The sequence below is a fragment of the Arvicola amphibius genome, chromosome 7, assembly GCF_903992535.2.
Source record: "Arvicola amphibius chromosome 7, mArvAmp1.2, whole genome shotgun sequence".
Classification (NCBI taxonomy): domain Eukaryota; kingdom Metazoa; phylum Chordata; class Mammalia; order Rodentia; family Cricetidae; genus Arvicola; species Arvicola amphibius.
The window spans coordinates 20,546,888-20,566,087 of NC_052053.1; the positions used below are offsets into that span (position 1 = coordinate 20,546,888).

General features: G+C 37.7%; 1 protein-coding gene across 3 annotated transcripts in view; it reads left to right on the plus strand.

Annotated features, from left to right (window-relative positions):
• Kcnh7 (potassium voltage-gated channel subfamily H member 7) overlaps window positions 1–19,200 on the plus strand; it is a 426,118-nt gene that overhangs the window by 381,237 nt on the left and 25,681 nt on the right. For all 3 annotated transcript variants that reach the window (XM_038335737.1, XM_038335738.1, XM_038335739.1), the window contains 3 exons: window positions 3,720–3,972; window positions 7,266–7,471; window positions 9,411–9,492. In XM_038335737.1, the coding sequence (XP_038191665.1) occupies window positions 3,720–3,972; window positions 7,266–7,471; window positions 9,411–9,492 (541 nt within the window). The remainder of the gene's footprint in view (window positions 1–3,719; window positions 3,973–7,265; window positions 7,472–9,410; window positions 9,493–19,200) is intronic.

The following is a 19,200-nucleotide window of genomic DNA, read 5'->3' on the forward strand; positions in this document are numbered from 1 at the left end:
TGTAAGAATTGTGTTTAATCTATCGTGAAGACTGAGTACATTTTCAAAACGTGCTTATTTAGTATGATTCTTTTGAATCTGGTGCTATTTAAGTATTTAAATGAGTAAATACACGAATGAATGCATGCTTAAAAGATGAGAACTGCTTTTCTAAGGTTCAGGCCACGAGGCTGACAGTGGGGGATGCTTCTTGGTCTTTAAATTTGGATTCACTCAGTAAAACAATAGCTCCAGATGCACAGCAGACAGTGACGTGTACCTTTGCAGCAGGACAACTCAGCCAAGAATGCGGGCACTGGGTAATGGCTGTAAATGTCATCAAGAAAGCTTATGTCCTGATTTGTAGTTAGCTACTTTACATTCCAACTTTCTTCATCTATATCTGCAAAGCCTGCTAAGATGTCAGAGTTCAGTGGTAAATGAAAACATTCTAACTCAGGAAATTTAACAGAGGAAATAAACACAGAAAAAATGTACAATAATAGGTAGGAAAGGAAGAAGGCAACCCAGATAGAAAAAGTGAACCAAGTGTCTTGAATAAACACCTACTTGAAACTACCTCTTATTTCCCACATTAGGAAAAAATATGTACTTTTTAATGTTCCAAACTGTTAACTCTCCATTAAAAAAAAAATTCTTTCCCAAAGTTAAACACAAATTCTAAAGCCACTGACCTACTTGGGAATCCAAACGATGGGCTACTCTGAGATCCGACAAGCAAATTTCACGTCTTAATTCAGTTTCCCTTGGGCAACTTATCAAATTAAGACAGTTAAGAAAGTCAGGTAAGGGTTAAGATCACAAAAGTATGTGGGTAACTTTTCTGTGATGTCTCTATAATCACCACCTATGAAAATAAAGCTCTACGGCATCTCGAGCTGAACGCGGTCCTTGTCAGCGGACTCCAGTCTAGCAGAATAAAGACTGAAAGTAGACGATTTAGACTAGAAACTTTCCCAAGTGACCTTCACGTTCTGTGAGGAGTTCCAAGATGACTTGTATTCTAAAATGTAGTTCTATTTCATTAACTGCCTATTTTCAGGATGAATTTAAGGCAAGTTTCAATAAAAGCTTATGTCCACACGAACCAGAACACTTAAGAAGACAGGGGAAATAAGATTACAGTAATATTTTGGGGGATGGGATCTACATATCTGGGGGGGGTGCAGATATGTATTCAGTTTTTTTGTTTGTTTATTTTTTCGAAAATCCAAAAGTATATTGAAAAATTGACTATCAACTTCATGCTTCACAAGCATTATTATATTTAACTGTACTCACAACTCTGTGAAGCAAATGTTATTAATTCAATTTTGAAAAATAAGGTACCAAGTCACAGAGAAGATAAATAACCAGCAAACTTAGAACCAGCAAGTGTAGGATCAAGAATGTCGGTCCAACTGTGTAGTTCATTGACAAATTTCAAAAGATGGAGATACTATCGCTGACTCATCTCTGTCTTCCAACTCAAACCATGCCAACATACACATCAACATGCCCAGACACACAGAAACACAATGGGTTGATGATATTCAGGGGTAGTTCAAGGAATCTGCCAGAAGCAAATGCCAGTTTTATGGGATGAGTACCCTCCTTCGTTTATGTGAAGTATAAGATACTTTGTCGACTATATTTAAAAGAAAAGGTCTATCTTGTTGCTTGGCATAGTGCTCTATACATCTATATCCTAGCAGAGTCATTTAAGATTTAGGCTGTGATTCTAAAAGTGGCTTTCAAAGACACATGGAGAAGCCAGTGAACACTGGTGATTTTCTCCTATAGAATCCCCAATGAAAGTGATTCTTCATTCAGAAACCAGTGGTCCAAACTAAGGTCATCCCCAGCTTGGCACAACTTGCCAAATAATTCAAAGCAATGATTTCCATTGTAGGTGATGGTAAAAGGTGGTCATCCATGGGTTCTATGAGGAAACCTAAACTTATGTAGGACTCCATAAGAGTAAGATAAAACCCCTAGGCTTCAGAGATAGGACTAGGCAATATGAGGCAGGTTATATTGGAGAGGTCTTTAGTCCAAGCAGAACACTGGAGGAGTCTACTCAGGTTGATGGAACCTGAAGTTATAGGTAGAAAGTTTAAGGATGCATGCCTAGAAACTCATAAAAAGGAAGGCTTGAATTCTACTGGACCCGAAAATTTTCAGGCTGAAAGTGTTGGCAGCGTGGAGCTGAGTAAGCAGAATTGAATAGCAGGTGCATTATTTAGCAGTAACGTAACTAATTCGGTACTGTGAAGATTCTAATCTTAAAGAAGAAAAAAACGTGGATGGGTGAAGTGACTTGCACAAGAGTCTAATTGTGGCAAATTTTATAAAATTTTTTAGTTTCGTAGATTTTCTTCCAAAATACACTTTACTCTCTGTTGATCATTAAAACAATAACAAAAATGTGGCTGCTGTGCTTCGCAGGTGTTAAAGATCTTTTCATGGTCTACCGTAGTCAGTTCAGCAGCTACATCACATGGTAGCTTCATAGAAGTCGGATCCCTGGAGTTGTTTTATATTCCAGACACTGATAATCATAGCTTGACTCAAATATAATTCAATACGAAGTTTCTTTCTGGACTAAATACACTCGAATTATCTTATTGCCAATTTATGATGATTTTGGTTATATTAAATTATATGCTAAAGTTGAACCAATAAAAATCAGAGAAAAAAGTCTCTAAATGCATTATTACCTTGTAAATTGTTCTGTTCAATGGGTCCATCTACCCTAAAGTATACTGTTCATAACTGTGGGGAAAGTCAGTATAAAAACTAAAGTCTGCATGTGATACCCCAGAGAATAAGATGGAAAGAGTTAAAGAAGAGGGCCCGGACCCATTACACATGGATAACTTTGCAAAAAATAGCACATTATTCCATTCAAACTAAGGGACATTTATCAGAACTTATTGTTTAGTCTGTGCCTTGGGTTTTAAATTAACCAGTGAGTTTTCAAAAGTAGCACCATTTCTATTACTAAAAATTAAACTTTACTTTCAAAGTACATCAACTGCTCTCCTTTCCTTTATTTTCAGTGTTTCTCCAAACATTTAGTATAAAAATTGCGTATAGAGCGGGCGGTGTTGGCACACGCCTTTAACCCCAACACTCAGGAGACAGAGGCATGTAGATCTACAAGAGCTAGTTCCAGGACAGACTCCAAAGCTACAGAGAAACCCTGTCTCAAAAAACCAAAATAAAAGGTGTATAGAAAATATGACTATTCCAGTGTTGATTAAACATTTCATCAGTTATGATACATGCAGATACCAAAGCTGCATCAGATTAGATATACACCCATGGTGACAATTTAAATTGATTTAAAATTCTTTCAAAAAGTTTCTCATCTTTTGAGTTGTATTGACTTTTACCAGTGTCCTTTTGATTGTTGCATTAATCTATGCACAATGTAATACTGCATAACCTAAGGCAGGCAAGAAGTAATGTGAAATGTATAGGCATAACATTTTAATGAGACAGCACTTGGGTTGAATTGAATGTCTGCAGTTAATTCACAGAACAATACAGAGCTAAAACTTCTGACATGTTTAGCAAACCAAATATGCATTAAGGGAAGCAAACTAGATGCATTATAAAATCTCCCTCATAAGAATTACTGCATCTTCAGACCTGTGAGCAAGAAATAGACTTGATTTCAAGTTGAAGTGCCTGGTGTTCTGGTAGTATCAAACTCTTTATTTTTTTCATTTCAGGTCTTAAAGGGATTTCCAGAATGTTTACAAGCTGACATTTGCCTGCATCTGAACCAGACTTTGCTGCAAAACTGCAAAGCCTTTCGAGGAGCAAGTAAAGGCTGCCTTAGAGCTTTGGCAATGAAGTTCAAAACCACCCACGCGCCTCCAGGAGACACCCTGGTTCACTGTGGGGATGTCCTAACTGCACTGTACTTCTTATCCAGAGGCTCCATAGAAATCCTCAAGGATGACATAGTGGTAGCTATTCTCGGTGAGTATTTTAGCCAGGACTAATGACATCTTCAGCTATGAGTTGTTGCAAACATTAGTTTGGAAGGACAGACTAACAGACCGATTAGTTGTTAAGGTCGACAACACAGATCAACTCAGAGCTTTATTTCAATTCATTGCATATCAAATTAACCTTGCAAAAAATGTATTTTTAATGTCTCAATTTCTGTGTAATATGCCAACATTCTCTTCAACTGTTGGCAGCTACTTAGACGTTTGAAGCTAAGTATATAAAAACAGTCGACATTTTCCTTTTCACGTGAGATCTTGGCTTCACAGTTGATCCTTTGGCATCTTAATATGAACTGCTGGGTGTTGTAGACATACTAATTAGCATGTGCCTACAGTAATATGAGCTAAGTTTATAACTTCATGAATTTCATTTACCTGTTATTTATTAAACCCTTAGAAAGAAGAAATTGGGGTCCTGACTTAACAGAGTGAAGCGGTGCTCTTAACATTAGGACTTGAGTTGATAGACTACAGAATGAGCAGAACATGAGTCTAAGTGCAAAGGAACATTCATGTGTAGTCCACTCTGTCTCTTTAAAAATGAACCTGTTTATATGAATTCCTAGCTTTTCTTTTGGACTGTGAGGGTAATGGAGAGATGAACAAAAAAAAAAAAAAAAAAAAAAAAAAAAAAAAAAAAAAAAAAAAAAAAACTCTATTCTCCTTCTTTCTGACCACATAGCTGCAGGATCAAAACTCCCTCACCCCACAGTAACACCACCCTCCAGGGTCTATGGAAATTCAGTTTTCTCATAGATTTAATACACTGTTCCACTAATGAGTAGTCGGCAGCCCTAGAGGCATAAGTGGGAGGTAGATTCTCACCCAGCACAGTCAAGGCCCCAGATTCATTCGCCAGTAGAGTGCACCATGCCCGTCTGTGCTCTATGCGCTACCATACACTTTGTGAATCGGGCGAGGGGCTTAATTGTGTCCGGGGACAGCTTATATAGGGATCCTTAACTGATAGCCACGCCCCAACCAAACCCACCAGAAATCACTCCCCTGCCATCAGGAACTCCTGAGGGTCTCGTGCTCAGAGCAGCTGCAAGTTGTCTCAGAGCAGAGGAAAACAAGTTCTTTACAAGAAATTTAGGATTTGGGGGTTCACATCTCCCAGCACCCCAGTGTCTATCTATCAACTGTTCAGTCTATGTCAGTTGAACGGTTTCTTTGCACTCAGTTCTCAGTTCTTACATTTGAACATTATTAGCTCACAGGTTTTATCTGTTTATTGTTGGACAGACCCAACGCATAGCTCACTAGATGCCCAACACAAAGAAGTTTAAGTGATTCCCTTGGAATTTTGATAATTTCATTATTATTACAGTCAAAAATCCACAGATTGAGAAAGTTCACTATTTGGTTTCTAAACCAATAAAGGGTCATGGAATAAAAGCATCCTAAGTCGCCTCAAGGCCACTTATCAAAAGAAAGTTTTCACTGGATTTGACATTGACAGCTTGCCTTGGTGTCTTACCAAGGAAAGTGGAGGCTGATCTTTAAGCCTGCCTGTCCTGGCATTTGTGGGCAAAACAACTAACTTTCTGTGCTCAGACTGCTGTGGGTATAGAGCTTAGACTGCTGTGGGTATAGAGCTTAGACTGCTGTGGGTATAGAGCTTAGACTGCTGTGGGTATAGAGCTTAGACTGCTGTGGGTATAGAGTGCTGATCGGCGTCACAGGGCTTCCTCCCTGCTCTTCTATATTCACAGAAGATAATTAAAATATAAACCCCATGCAAATACAGTTCAGAGTCATAAAGTAATTATCTAAACAAAGCCATCCAAACTAAAGAATTGCAAAAGCTTCTCCTTTGCTGTCCCAATCTCCATGTATGTTAGCATCAAAAATTACTATTCATTATGGTTCTCAAAGTCTAATAAGTATTTATTTAAACTATGCCTAATGACGTCTCTCTAATTATTAGTATATGGTATTTGACTTTTCCTTATTCAATTCTCATTTAAAATAATGTCCCAGCATTTTTCACTTGTTGGAACTTTATTGTTTAAACATCCTTGATAGCTCCCTCAATTGGAAGATAGATGTGGTAATCCACCAGAAGCAAGCATAAATGCATACTTTATGCATATCCTTAATCTAAAAAGAACCTTTAGGAATGTGAAGGAAGTGCTATTTTGCATTGCTACCTTCAAAAGTGACTTCATCAAGTAGACTACAAATATTTACTAAAGGTATATACCATGTGAGAAACTTGATACTCAGAAACAGAAAAATGGCCATGAAATTTTGAGAAATCTTGGGAGGTTTGATATCCTAGGCAGGTAAGGATATTGATTATGGGGTCAAAATGCATGGGTTTTAATCCTGGCTACTTTTTCTTCCTCCATTTCACCCAACTGAGAAATGGACCTTACATTATTCAGTTTACTTCTTTAATTTTGCTTCGATATTTATAGATTTTTATAATAATCACATCTTCACAAATTATTTTTGAGTATCATATACATACATATGTATAAGCATACATATATGTAATATATATAAACATTTGACATAAACATGGCACCTACATGGTTGTCAGAAAATATCGATTATTCTTACTCTCGTCATTGAATAAAACTGAAAATAGACAGCACATGGTTAGGCAGAATCCAATACTGAAATAATCCTAGTAATTGTAGAAGTACAATGGGAACAAATTTTCAGAGCAAAGAGCAAGTGACCAAAACCCTGACTATGTCTTTGGGTGACATACATAGAAGTAATTATTTAAACAAATGGACAATACTTTAAAGGCAGTGTGTTGATATCACTTGTCCATATCTGAGGAATGATGGAACTGTTAATTGGCAAAAGCTCTGGACATAATATGGCTGAATAGCTCATTTCAGGCTCTCATATTCCTGGACTGACACCATCAGAACACTTCTACATGAAAGTATATTCAGAAAACCATGTGGCGAGATCCATAGCTAGCACTAAGGAGTGTAACAAAACAAAGGCATCCTCTAGATCTTACATGCTTAGCAAAAGAACCTAAGTAAAGGAATGAAGGAGATTATAATGGTACCCAAGACTTTTAAGAAGAACAAAGTTTCACTCAACAAACAATGTCCAATCAGTCAAGACATGGAATGTTGCTCTCCATGCTCCTGCAGGTATGGGATCTTACATTTGAAATCTTTGGTTCAATGATTAGGCAGTTGGTTGGTGTCCCTTTCTACTTTTATAAAGAAAACATTAATTCTCTTTCTCTTCCTCCTTTTCTTTCTTCTTCTTTTTGGTTTATTTTAGGAAAAAATGATATCTTTGGGGAAATGGTTCACCTTTATGCCAAGCCTGGCAAGTCTAATGCAGACGTGAGAGCGCTCACATACTGCGACCTGCATAAGATCCAGCGAGAAGACTTACTGGAGGTCTTGGATATGTATCCAGAGTTCTCCGACCACTTTCTAACGAATCTAGAACTGACTTTCAACCTGAGACACGAGAGTGCAAAGGTAGGGCCCCACTGCTGACCTTCCCATTTCTGAAATGTCTTTCGTAGATCTGCCAAGTGCTTCTGAAAACAACAAACAAAACACTGCCACAAAAAATTTGTCAGTATTAAATACTGAGAGAAAGAGACCAGCTGAATGTTGAAATTAATAAATTATACAGCAAGAATTCAATATTAAAAGATGTTGAATAATTTTTGGAAGGTCAATTAAGTTTGACCTTTTAGAAGTTCTTAGAGTCTTGGTTTACATTAGAGTTTTTGTAGGAAAATGAGTGGTTTTGAGTAATTTTTAAAATCCCCTAAAGGAGCCGGACGGTGGTGGCACACGCCTTTAATCCCAGCACTCGGGAGGCAGAGGCAGGCGGATCTCTGAGTTCGAGGCCAGCCTGGTCTACAAGAGCTAGTTCCAGGACAGGATCTAGAAACTACAGGGAAACCTTGTCTCGAAAAACCAAAAAAAGAAAAAAAAAGTAAAATCCCCTAAAGGAGTTTATCTTACATAGATAGGGAATGAAATATTTTCTCATCTATTATTCCTACCATATCAGTTGCTATTGATTTTCTGTAATTTTGAAAATATTAGACCTATCAAAGTTTAGATTAATACTAAACTCAACTTTCAAGTTAATGAAGTATGAATTAATTAACTCTTACAATAGAGTCAAAATCCAGGCTATGGAATGAATAAAATATGGTCTAATAGAAATAATATTTTATGTTTAATTCTGAACATTACCCAACCTATAATGATTTTGAGAGTGTGGCTCTTACTGTGCTCCACTGTGAACTCTGATCTATAAACTAGTCCTGTCTTGTGGAAGGACAACTTACATTGTCGCTCACAATTTGTTACTGGGTTAATTTGCCAAGTTTCAGAAAGTCCATTCCATTTCTAAATGCCTTTTTATCATTACATCAAACACTGAGCACTTGGTAATTGCCCAGTGTATTTATTTATGAGCTAATGTGTTCGATGGAAGAATTCCCTAGTTCAATATTTAGGCAAAAGATACACTTAAGTCTTGGTGGAGTTGTAGTTATCACCAGACATTCTGAGAGGCTTAAGAAACAGTTTCTAGGGTCACCAGGTAGCCATTCAGTGTTCTGTTCAGCTAACTGAGCTAACTTCTTTTCAAACCAAAAACAAAACAAAAAAAAAAAACCTAAAACTTACAGTAAAAAGTCTCCAGTTCTTAAACATATGTGCTCAGAATAGTTTTACTGAATGTTTTATTGTGATCTCAGTCAGAGAGCATTAACCTCATTCTGGTTTTATCTAAAATGCAACTATGAGCCTAACGTGACTCCATTGTGCTGAAATTTATATGGCACCCAAATGAATAACGCAGGGAATTTCTGTTCTGATTTACAAGATTGATGTTGTACAGACAATCAAAGAGGAGATGGAGGAGCTGAAGCAAGTGTAATAAAGGTCTTTTATCATAGTATCTATTGTCCTCAATCATATACTGATTGTAAAATTTAGCCTTATGTTCATTACTAAGTAATATATACATCCTAGTTACTGTTAATTGATTCATACATTTTGCTAGCAATAGCACAGATTCTTCTACTTGTGTAAATTGTTAATATTTTAAACGTTTATCATGTTATATGAAATACTCCCTTATGTGGACTATTTTATTTCTAAACTCTAATGCCAGATCCTAAAATTCCTAGCCCATAACTCCAACAAACCATGCTTTCCCCAATAAAATTGCAAAGCTACTAGAATTATTCTATCAATCTGTTTTACAACTCAAAGCTAACCTTCAAGAAAATTACTATAACTATTGGCCAAAATGTAATTTTTAAGATTTAAAGTGGTTGCTGCGAAGTGTCACAGTAAAGAGTTCACCAGTAAGACATTATATTCAAGTAGCATAGCCTTCTAGATCCCTCTTTGAGTTCCATTAACAAAGGCTGATCTTTCGCTGCAGTCCCAATCCATAAATGATTCTGAAGGGGACACCTGTAAATTACGAAGAAGAAGACTGTCCTTTGAAAGTGAAGGCGAGAAAGGTAATTCATTCTTTCTATTTGTAAAGTTTAATCTAAAGCACATGGTGTCTAGCTCTTCTTGCTTAAATACTCATTATAGTTTTGATTTTCAAGGTTATCTCTAATTCAAGCCTTGGTAGTGTCAGGAGAATCACTTTTGTTCCCAAACTAAAAACATTGGTTTTGTTCTGGGGTGCTGTGTCTAAATTTCATCACTCAACAAAGCCACTCCATGTCTTCAAGGACAGCCAACAGAGAAATTGGGTAGATTGATTGAAGACGAAATCAAGTTGATAATAGATGATAAATATATTCAGAGTTTGAAGCGGAGTGTTTTGGAGAAGAGGAATCTTCATTTCAGTCAGGAGTTCAATCCCTTCACCAGCAAGCACCACACATATCTCTTGTGTGGATGAAGGCACAAAATAGAACTTATCTTCATTAGGGAGTGAGAGGGATCCACTCTCAGGCAGGAACAGTAATAAGTACACTTTAGTAGGACCTCAGATACAGGTGCACATAAGTGTGCCTGGCAACGAGACCAAGATTTCATGAAGAACCTTGCACTTTGCCTCCTGCTGACCTCACCAGCATCCTAGCCTTTTCCTATTTGGCCTCACAGCAGCACCTGACCCTGGATCAATTTTTCCTGTTGAATAGTCTTTGCTTGGTGTCGGTGGTTCTCCACTCTTTCTATTTTCCTTATACCCTTACAAATTCTCTGGAGATAACTTCGCATCATATTCTCATCTGGCTTGTTATTTCTTAGAGTTTCTTTTTGTTGTGGGTGTATTTGTATGTTTGGTATGCATACATGTTCACATGGTATTGGTGTGCATGTGCACATTTGTATATATGTGTGTAGAGGCCATAAAACTACCTCAGATGTCTTTCCATCTTTCTTTGAGATGGGATCTCACTGGCATGGTTCTCACAACTAAGTTACATGTTGGCCTGTGAACTTCCAGGATCTTCTGTCTCCATGTTTTTTGTAATTCATGCTCATCTCACAATCTCAAAGTTTTTATATAGGTTCTAGAGATTAAACTCATGGCTTCATGCTTGTAAGACAAGGACTTTATCAACTGAGCTCTCTCCACAAACTCCCAAGTTTCTTAAGATATCTTCTGCCTCCTTTTATTTTATGTAACATAATCTTTCTCTGATTAATATCATCTATGCTTCTAATTTCATTCTCATTTGGGAGGTGTGCATATTAATATCTTAAACCACAGGCCAGATGAGCTTCCATATTGTGACTCCAACTTTTTATTAAACTACTTAAGCTCTCAAAGGTATCCCCTAATGCTTCCTTGAAATTCCTGTCCCTCTCCGTATCTGTTGCTCTGCAAATGTTCACACCCACACCATTCAAATCAGTTCCACAAACATGTAAGATTATAGCTTCTCTCGAGCTATGAAGAAACTGTAGTGTTGATTAGACTTTTCTACTGCTATTTCCACCATCTCTACTTTCAAAACTAGGTGTCCATTGGTTCATTTATCTCCATTCCCACCCGATTGAGTCTAGATATCATCATCTGTCTCCTTAGAATACTAAACAAGCTTTTTAACTAACTCATTTTCCTTGTAAAATTTACTCGATTTTCATCTATTCTACACATTGGAACACTGATGACATTTTTTGCTGAATCCGATTACATTCATATCACCTATATATTTAAATTCCTCTAAGGACTTCCTATTCTGTATACTTATTTGTTGTTACTAATTTTTAAGATTTATTTTGAGAATTTCAAACATGATTACTATATTTACATTTCTATTCCTCCCTCTTCCCACCCCAACTCTTCCCATGCCCCTACTCCTCAAATGTATGACTTCTTCTTCATTATTGCTACATATAGACATAGATAGGATATAGATATAGATGAGAAATGATAGATATAGATAGATACATAACACATATACATACATACATACACACACATACACACAAACATTGTAGAGAATCAATTGAGTCTATTTAGTATTGAGGGCTGAGTAAAAGGAATTGGGAAACCTATCAATGGCTCTTCCTTGAAGAAAACAGAGTCTCCTGTTCTGTGTATTGGTAATAGAATTGGCTTTTTTTCTACTTCTTTGAGTATTTTATCTTATACTAACTATTTTAATTCCCCTTAATTATTCCCATGAACTCCTCACCTTTGCCCTGAGGTTCATCTCCTCCAAGCTTTTATTTCAGTTGTAGTTATTCAAGACACTACTGCTCAGTGTTGTCTACCTGTGAATTGTGAACTTCATAAAAATGGTATATACTTGTTCCCTGTGACTCAGGGGCTTGCAGTATTACAGCATTATCTATTGAAATTACATATGAACCAGGAAGAATTGTACATTTCCATAGCCCAAGTACTCCAGAGGCAAGAGGATTGCAGTTTTCAAAGCAGATGAAGCCACTGGCAGGAGGAGGAGGAAGAGAAGAAAGACAAATGAAATGGCATTTGAGTGACCCTTCTCCACCTTCATTTTGTCTTCATACTTCAAGTTCTCTTTTTAACTCTGTTCTCTTGGAGATATCACCTGCTAGCATGCTATTTGATTTTAGTGAATTAAATTCTTCTCTCCTTTATGTACATTGTTTCTGTGTTCTTGCATATGCTATTCCTTGAGATAGAATTTTAAGCCTTTTCCTAAAACATACGAACACCCACAAATCCAAGGAAACCTTCACGTACAACCAAACCAGACTGTTTTTCACTCACTAAACTTGTGGTTTGTGATGTGTTTAACGAGCATTTTCTTGATCTCTTTAAATGCACAGGAATTTTCTTATGAATCCCCAAAGTGCATTCCTCTTGTGATATCACCAAACTGTGCCCTATGCTCGGGTTACTAGCATGATTAGTTTCCTTTTTATCTCTACAAAACTTTAGATGCCTTCAAAAAACCCATCTGATAGATATTGGTTGTCTTGTACCAATAATTGGATCATTTAACTTACTTCATAAACTACTCATCAATAGGAAGTATTTTCTGCAATGACCTTCTTTATTTTCTTGGTAGAGTTTTCTAAAACAGCACCCCTGATGTCAAGCTGGTTTTCCATAGAGTTAATTTAACTCCCTCATCTTGGTGCTAATCTCTTGGTCTTATCTCACTGGGAATGGAGAACAGCCTGGCAATGTGTAGCCTGTGTACCATTGTTCTCCATGGGGTTGAAGATTTATTAAATCCTCTTTCAATCTTGTTCAGTTTCCCCATTCTCAAGGCAAATAATCTCACGTTTTTATCTTCTGATAAGGCCCTGAAATCGGGTCACAATTCACAAGGGTTCATGTACCCAGACATTTCTATTGACGTTGAAAACCTTCCGTTTAATCACAGCCTTAGTTTGTGAGATCTGTTTTATATAAAGTGCAGATAGCAGGAGATTTGCCTTCCTGTATCATTTTGAAGTTCCCTAGCAAGCCAGTGTGTTACCATGAGTTCAACAATGTGAAAATACAATTAATTCCCATTATCCAGAGCTTCACAGCCTTTTTTCAAAGCCTTTGGAATTCCAGGTTGCTGCTGGCAAGTGCAAAATTCTGCTGAGAGTAATTTAGTCCCTGTCACCCAATCTAATGCTCTTTAGGTGACCAGTCATCCCATATTTTGTCACATAAAATTGTCTTCTGGGGAGGAAGCGCATAAAACAGGTCAATGTACAGTAGTAGAGAATTTCCAGAGGATTTTCTGATACTGAACAACATAGAGCTGAATAAACTAGAAGCTTCACAGGGAATGTACTGATGATTACAGTGTTACCTTACGGCTCCTATGAGACAGATCCTTGAAGGTAGTATTCCAAGAGCATTGACGTCTTATGAAATCAACTTACATAGACAACAGGGACAAGAAGAGACTGTGCATAGGAGATGGGTAAACAGAGGTAGAATCCTGCCTGTTTTCCAAGTGCCTTCTCAACAAGATGCCCAGAGTTTTTAGGTTCTAGCCCTTAGCATGTCCACCTCATCATGCACAAGCAGCATGTTTTAAAAAATGGCCAGGACCTCTGCCAAGCTGAGTTAAACATAAGGAATTTGTTGATGTGGATAGCTTGTCTTCATGAGCTTCAGATTTCTTCTGAGAAAATAAACCCACTTCCCAACAAGAAGGAATTGTCACAGCAAATCTGAAGGTTGGGGTTAATTCCTTCTTTAACTTCTGGGAGACAGGCATCTTGGATCTCTTATGACCAGGGTCAATCAGCATAGGTAGAGATGCTAGAGCTCCCAAGATGGAAGTAGAATCTTCTTTTTTATTTTATATTTTTTATTTTCTAAAAAAAAAAGAAAACAACTATCTTTTTTTTCATTATACATACCAAACCAAGTTCCCACTCCTTTCCCTCCTCCAAGTCCTTCCACTTACCCCTCCCACTCACACCCCCATCCACTCCACAGAGAGGGTAAGGTCCAAGGCCCTCCCTGCTATATCTAGGCAGCTGAGCAAGGTATCCATCCAAAGAGAATAGGTTCCAAAACTACAGTACCAGCAGTAGGGATAAATCCTGGTGCCACTGCCAGTGGCCCTGCAGTCTGGCCCAGCCATGCAACTGTCACCCACATTCAGAGAGACTAGTTTGGACCTATGCATGTTCCTTCCCTGCCAGGCTGGAGATGGTGAACTCCCATTAGCTCAGGTAGACTGTTTCAGTGGGTGTCCCCATCATGGTCTTGACTTCTTTGCTAATATTCTGACTCTTCCCACTCTTCAACTAGAGTTGAAGAGTGAAATCAGTCCAGTGCTCTGATGCAGGTTTCTGCCTCTGTTTCCATCTGTTGCTGTATAAAGGTTTTCTTGGTCCTCTTCTTGCTACATAAAACAAGAAGCAAAATGGTGCTTCAGTGATGTATTCTGTTGCCAAGGAAACTGCAATGGGTGGGCAAAATGAACTAATGAAGGAAACAATAAAAAATCACTTCCACTTAAGTGGTCTACAAAGTTGGATTATGCTTACTCTCAAGTCTACTAAAGTGATGAATTGGGTCTTGGGAATAGTTCATTTAAAATATTATGTGCACACAATAAAATACATACAATACTAGCACAGTAGTATCATTAACACAGAAAGGAAGTATTGTGGATAGTAAACTATGAAATACATAGTTGTATTTTGGTATATATGTGTGCATAAGGTACCATTCCATACTCAAGTATTTACATATACATATAAGATTTACATATACCAATAAGATTTACATGATCAAATATTTAGAGTGTTCTGCTCAACTCCTTCTGTAGACAGCATGTAAAAGAAAAATCATGTAATACATGATTGGAGTACCGATGACCATTAGGTCAGTAATAGTAGCAATGTTGTAGATGTAAGTCAATCACTCATTCACTTATAAAACAATCATTGAGTATCTGTTGTGTACTAAATGCTCTTAGGTACTTTACTTAAACCGGTTTTCTATTTTGTTTTGTTTTGTTTTGTTTGTTTTTTAGTTTTAAAAAGTTTCTTTCTACTTACAAGAAAAAAATGTCACTAGTTTTAACAGACAAAGCAAATAATTCTGAATTACAGCTAATGTCTCTTTATCTCTGCTTTCCCGTTTTTATTACTCCCTTTTTCTTAACTGATTAGCAGCAAAAATAAAGATTTCCACTGAATTCTGTACAACTTGCTTTTCTGTCTTTGTAGCAAACAGTAAGCAAGGAAAAAATGATAGTTTAGAAAGGGGGAACTTTTTAATTGGTTTTACTATTTAGCACCTGCTGGTGCTGTAAAGGCAGCAACCATGGCATACCTACCGCACCTGCTGATACTGTGAATTTCCAGGAAAACAAACTGCTGGGGCATTCTTCACCTAAAGCACAGGTTGCCTTGAATCGTTATCAAAGGAGGAGGGAACAGGAAGTGGGAGCCTCTGGAAGACAGCTCAAGCTTGGCTGTCTCTGCCTAAGCTCGCACTCAGAATCAGCAGATGTACCTACCTTGGCTTCTACTCGTCCTTCATGGACATGCTCCCTCCGTCCCCTTTCCAAAATGTTAAAAATCAAAGATGCAGTAAGTAATTAGCCTCAAAGAAGTTTCACCTGAAAAATATGTGGAATCGGAAAGAAAATTGCATTGTTAGCCAAGTAGAAGTTCTCCTAGAATCCTAGACTTGTTGCTACAAGAAAAATACATACACTGTCTTGATTTTGTAAACCTAATAATCAGCTCCCCGAGATCAGAGGACTCCCACAGCTGCTGGCAATCACAGCAAAGCTTGTTATCAATAACAGACTGCCAAAAATGAAAAACAGTCAATAAATATTTAAACAATACAAGAAAAAATGGTGTTAAAAGGCATCCCTGTGACAGCCAACTGTAGGAAAATCAATGGAAAGATGCTTATCACCCCCTTCCAGTGGGTGTATGTGGTCCCACATTGAACGCAGGGAACAGAGACTGACGTTCTAGATTAACAATTCAGTGTTCCTCAGAGCGCTATCTAAGCACCCTGAAACATATTACAATTTCCTTTTCTACTGATAATTTATATGTTTAGTGATTTCATATTGTATGCTAGAATCCAGCACACTTTGACAGTACTCCTCAAAAGAAAATAACATCAATGAAAGTAACTAAGGGAAGCCGGGCGGTGGTGGCGCACGCCTTTAATCCCAGCACTCGGGAGGCAGAGGCAGGCGGATCTCTGTGAGTTCGAGGCCAGCCTGGTCTACAAGAGCTAGTTCCAGGACAGGCTCTAAAAAAGCTGCAGAGAAACCCTGTCTCGAAAAACCAAAAAAAAAAAAAGAAAGTAACTAAGGGAATAAATGCTCATATTGTTAAAATTATTTTATGAGCAAGGCAGGGTATAAAGCTAAATGTTTTTTAGAAAATCAATCCTTTAAATAAAGTGGCAAAATAATTTGATGTCTGGGTTCCAGATTGTCTTTTTCAAAAAGAAATAATGTCCAATCACTGTGATATATGTCTATAATCCCAGCACTTGGGAAGGAGGAATGGGGTGATATGCATTGTTCAGGACAGTCCTGTACTAACTAGTGAGTTCAAAGCCAACCTGGCTATATATGTCTTAATAAATAAATAGATGTCCCACAAAACAACATAACAAGTATTACCCATTTTAGTGGCACAATGAGAAATCTGTCTTTCTTTTCAAGTCTTTAGAAACAAGCATGGTTGAAAAGCAAAAGCTGCATAAAACTGTAAGTGTAGTATATAAAGCGATATTTGAATATCCATGTACACACACACATACACACACATACAACACACACACACACACACACACACACACACACGGGGGCCAAGGGGAGAGAGAAGTTATTGCCACAAATATAACCATTACTTCTTTCTTCTGTGTGGAAAGAATGTTTAAGATTGCCTCCAGGGAGTATTAAGCACACCATGGGTTAACTGTCATTATCTTGCTTTACTACCGAGTTTTAGAACTTATTTGTCCTAAATAAAACTGTGACATCTCCCTGAATGAATAATTTCTTTCTTTTAGTTTGTAAGACTATTTAATCCAGTATTTGTACGGAAGCCTACTTTAGGGTCCCCTTTAAGCCTAAGGTACTTGATGACAAGTGAAGAAGTGTATTCCTGGCGTTTCGTTCCCAATGAAATGTTTTCCTAACCTAACTAGCTGGAGAGTACTCAGACTACCTCCAAATTGTCACCAGTGGGAGACATAAAGCCCAAATGCCTAGAAATCTCATTAAATGTCTCTCTTTGACCAAGAGTTATGTCTCCCTGTTGGGTCTGACTAATAAAAGTTGTAATTAATCTGAAAGGAAGAACTCGTAAAAGACAGAGGGAGTTTAAGAATTTATCCCCAGACTTTTGGGCATGGAAGCTTTTTCTATTATCGTTCGTAAGGTGGCTGGGTCAGCTACTCTATCAAAAAGTTGAATTTCATTAACTCAAATTCATCCTAAAGCTACAGAGTTACCTACAAGGAAAGCCACAAATGCTGTATAATTATGTCCTGTGCGGGGGCAGGGGAAGCTTTGCTGGCCCTATGGTCCTCTGATTCAGAAAACAAGGATCAACTTTAAACAAGCAGAAAAGAATTCCTCTTTGTAAAGCGATGGTAATAGGCGATTATGTGATCTCATGTCTACACAAGGGGAATACATAAATATCCTTAGATTTGTTTCAGAATGTAATCACCATATATCTTCAATATTTGGAATGCCTATGCAGAATATGAGGAGAATGAAGAAAGGCATTTCATGATCCTGCTTAATGGCTATCAAATCAGTTTCTCTACAGAAAGGCAGAAATGGAACAGGCCATCAAAACCTAGTACTTGAAGGCTAATAACAGTGCATGCCAACAGCTCAATTGCATGGATTACACCTGTCAGCTACCAGACTAAACATGACAGTTTCTATTTTCAGTCTACAAGTAGATTGTCATTTCTATTTCCATTTTCTATGATAGAAAATGAAGTTTTAATTTAGCTAGTATTAAACAGAAAATCTTGTTTGGAGGGGGCTTTATCAAAGCAGCTGTTCACACAGACTGCAATAATCTAGTGGAATGCAGAAACATTCGAGAACATCAAAAATTTTTTTGATTCATTTGCCTGCAATTCTTGCTAATGGGATTTCTGTGATAAAAGACTGGGCCAGTTTGGAGAGGAGAGAGTTTAATTGGCTTACAGCTTAGAGTTCATTATTGAGGCACAGAGAGATGATAAGGAATTGAGAACAGGAAGCTGAAGCAGATGCTAGGGAACACTGCCTACTAGCTTGTTCTCCATGGCTTGCTCAGTTTACTTTCCTATACAACCAGGAACTACCTAGCTCCATGTTTTCCTATACAACCCAGTTCTACCCGCCCAAGGGTAGAACCACTCACAGTGGCCAGGGTCCTCCCATATCAATAATTAAGCTAGAAAATTCCCCACAGGCCAGTCCCTTGTTGTAGGAGGCTGCTTGTTTTCCCGGCCATCCGGCTAGCCTAGACCCAAAATAATCACACAGAAACCATATTATTTAAATCACTGCTTGGGCCATTAGCTCTAGCTTCTTATTGGCTAACCCTTACATATTAATTTAACCCATCTCTATTAATCTGTGTATCGCCACGTGGCAGTGGTTTACCAGGTAATGTTCCCAGCTTCTGTCTCCAGTGGCTCCATTGCTTCTCCCAACTCCACCTTATTCCTTCCAAGCGATAGACCAAGCCAGTTTTCTTTATTCATTAACCAATAAAATCAACACATAGACAGAAGGACCTCCCACATCAGTCCCTCTTCCCCCATGACTCTAGTTTGTGTCAATCTGACCAAAAACAAAAACAAAAAAGAAAACAAACAAAAAATACCTAATTGTCACAAGAGGTAAGTCCTATGTGTATGAAATAAATGGCATTTTTAAACTACTGAGCTAAATATTTGTAATTCTTTACTCATCACAGGCTGTGTACCTCTCTTAAATTGAAATAAGCCTGTTTTAATTCATTCATGTTAACCAATATCTTATGTCTAAACAACTGAAATCAAGCCATGAGTTAGTAAGTTGAGGTTGGGCCTTTGTAGAAGGTGACATGGAATATCTTTCCATATGAGATTTAATATTTTAAAGATTTATTTATTTTATTTTATGCGTTCAAGTGTTTGCCTATATTTCTGTGTACCATGTGTGTGCCTTGTGCCAAAGCTGGTCAGAAGTTTTCATATCCATAGAGCTGGCATTCTAGATGGCTGTGAATGCTGGGAACCAAACCTGGGTCCTTCGAAAGGTCAAGAAATA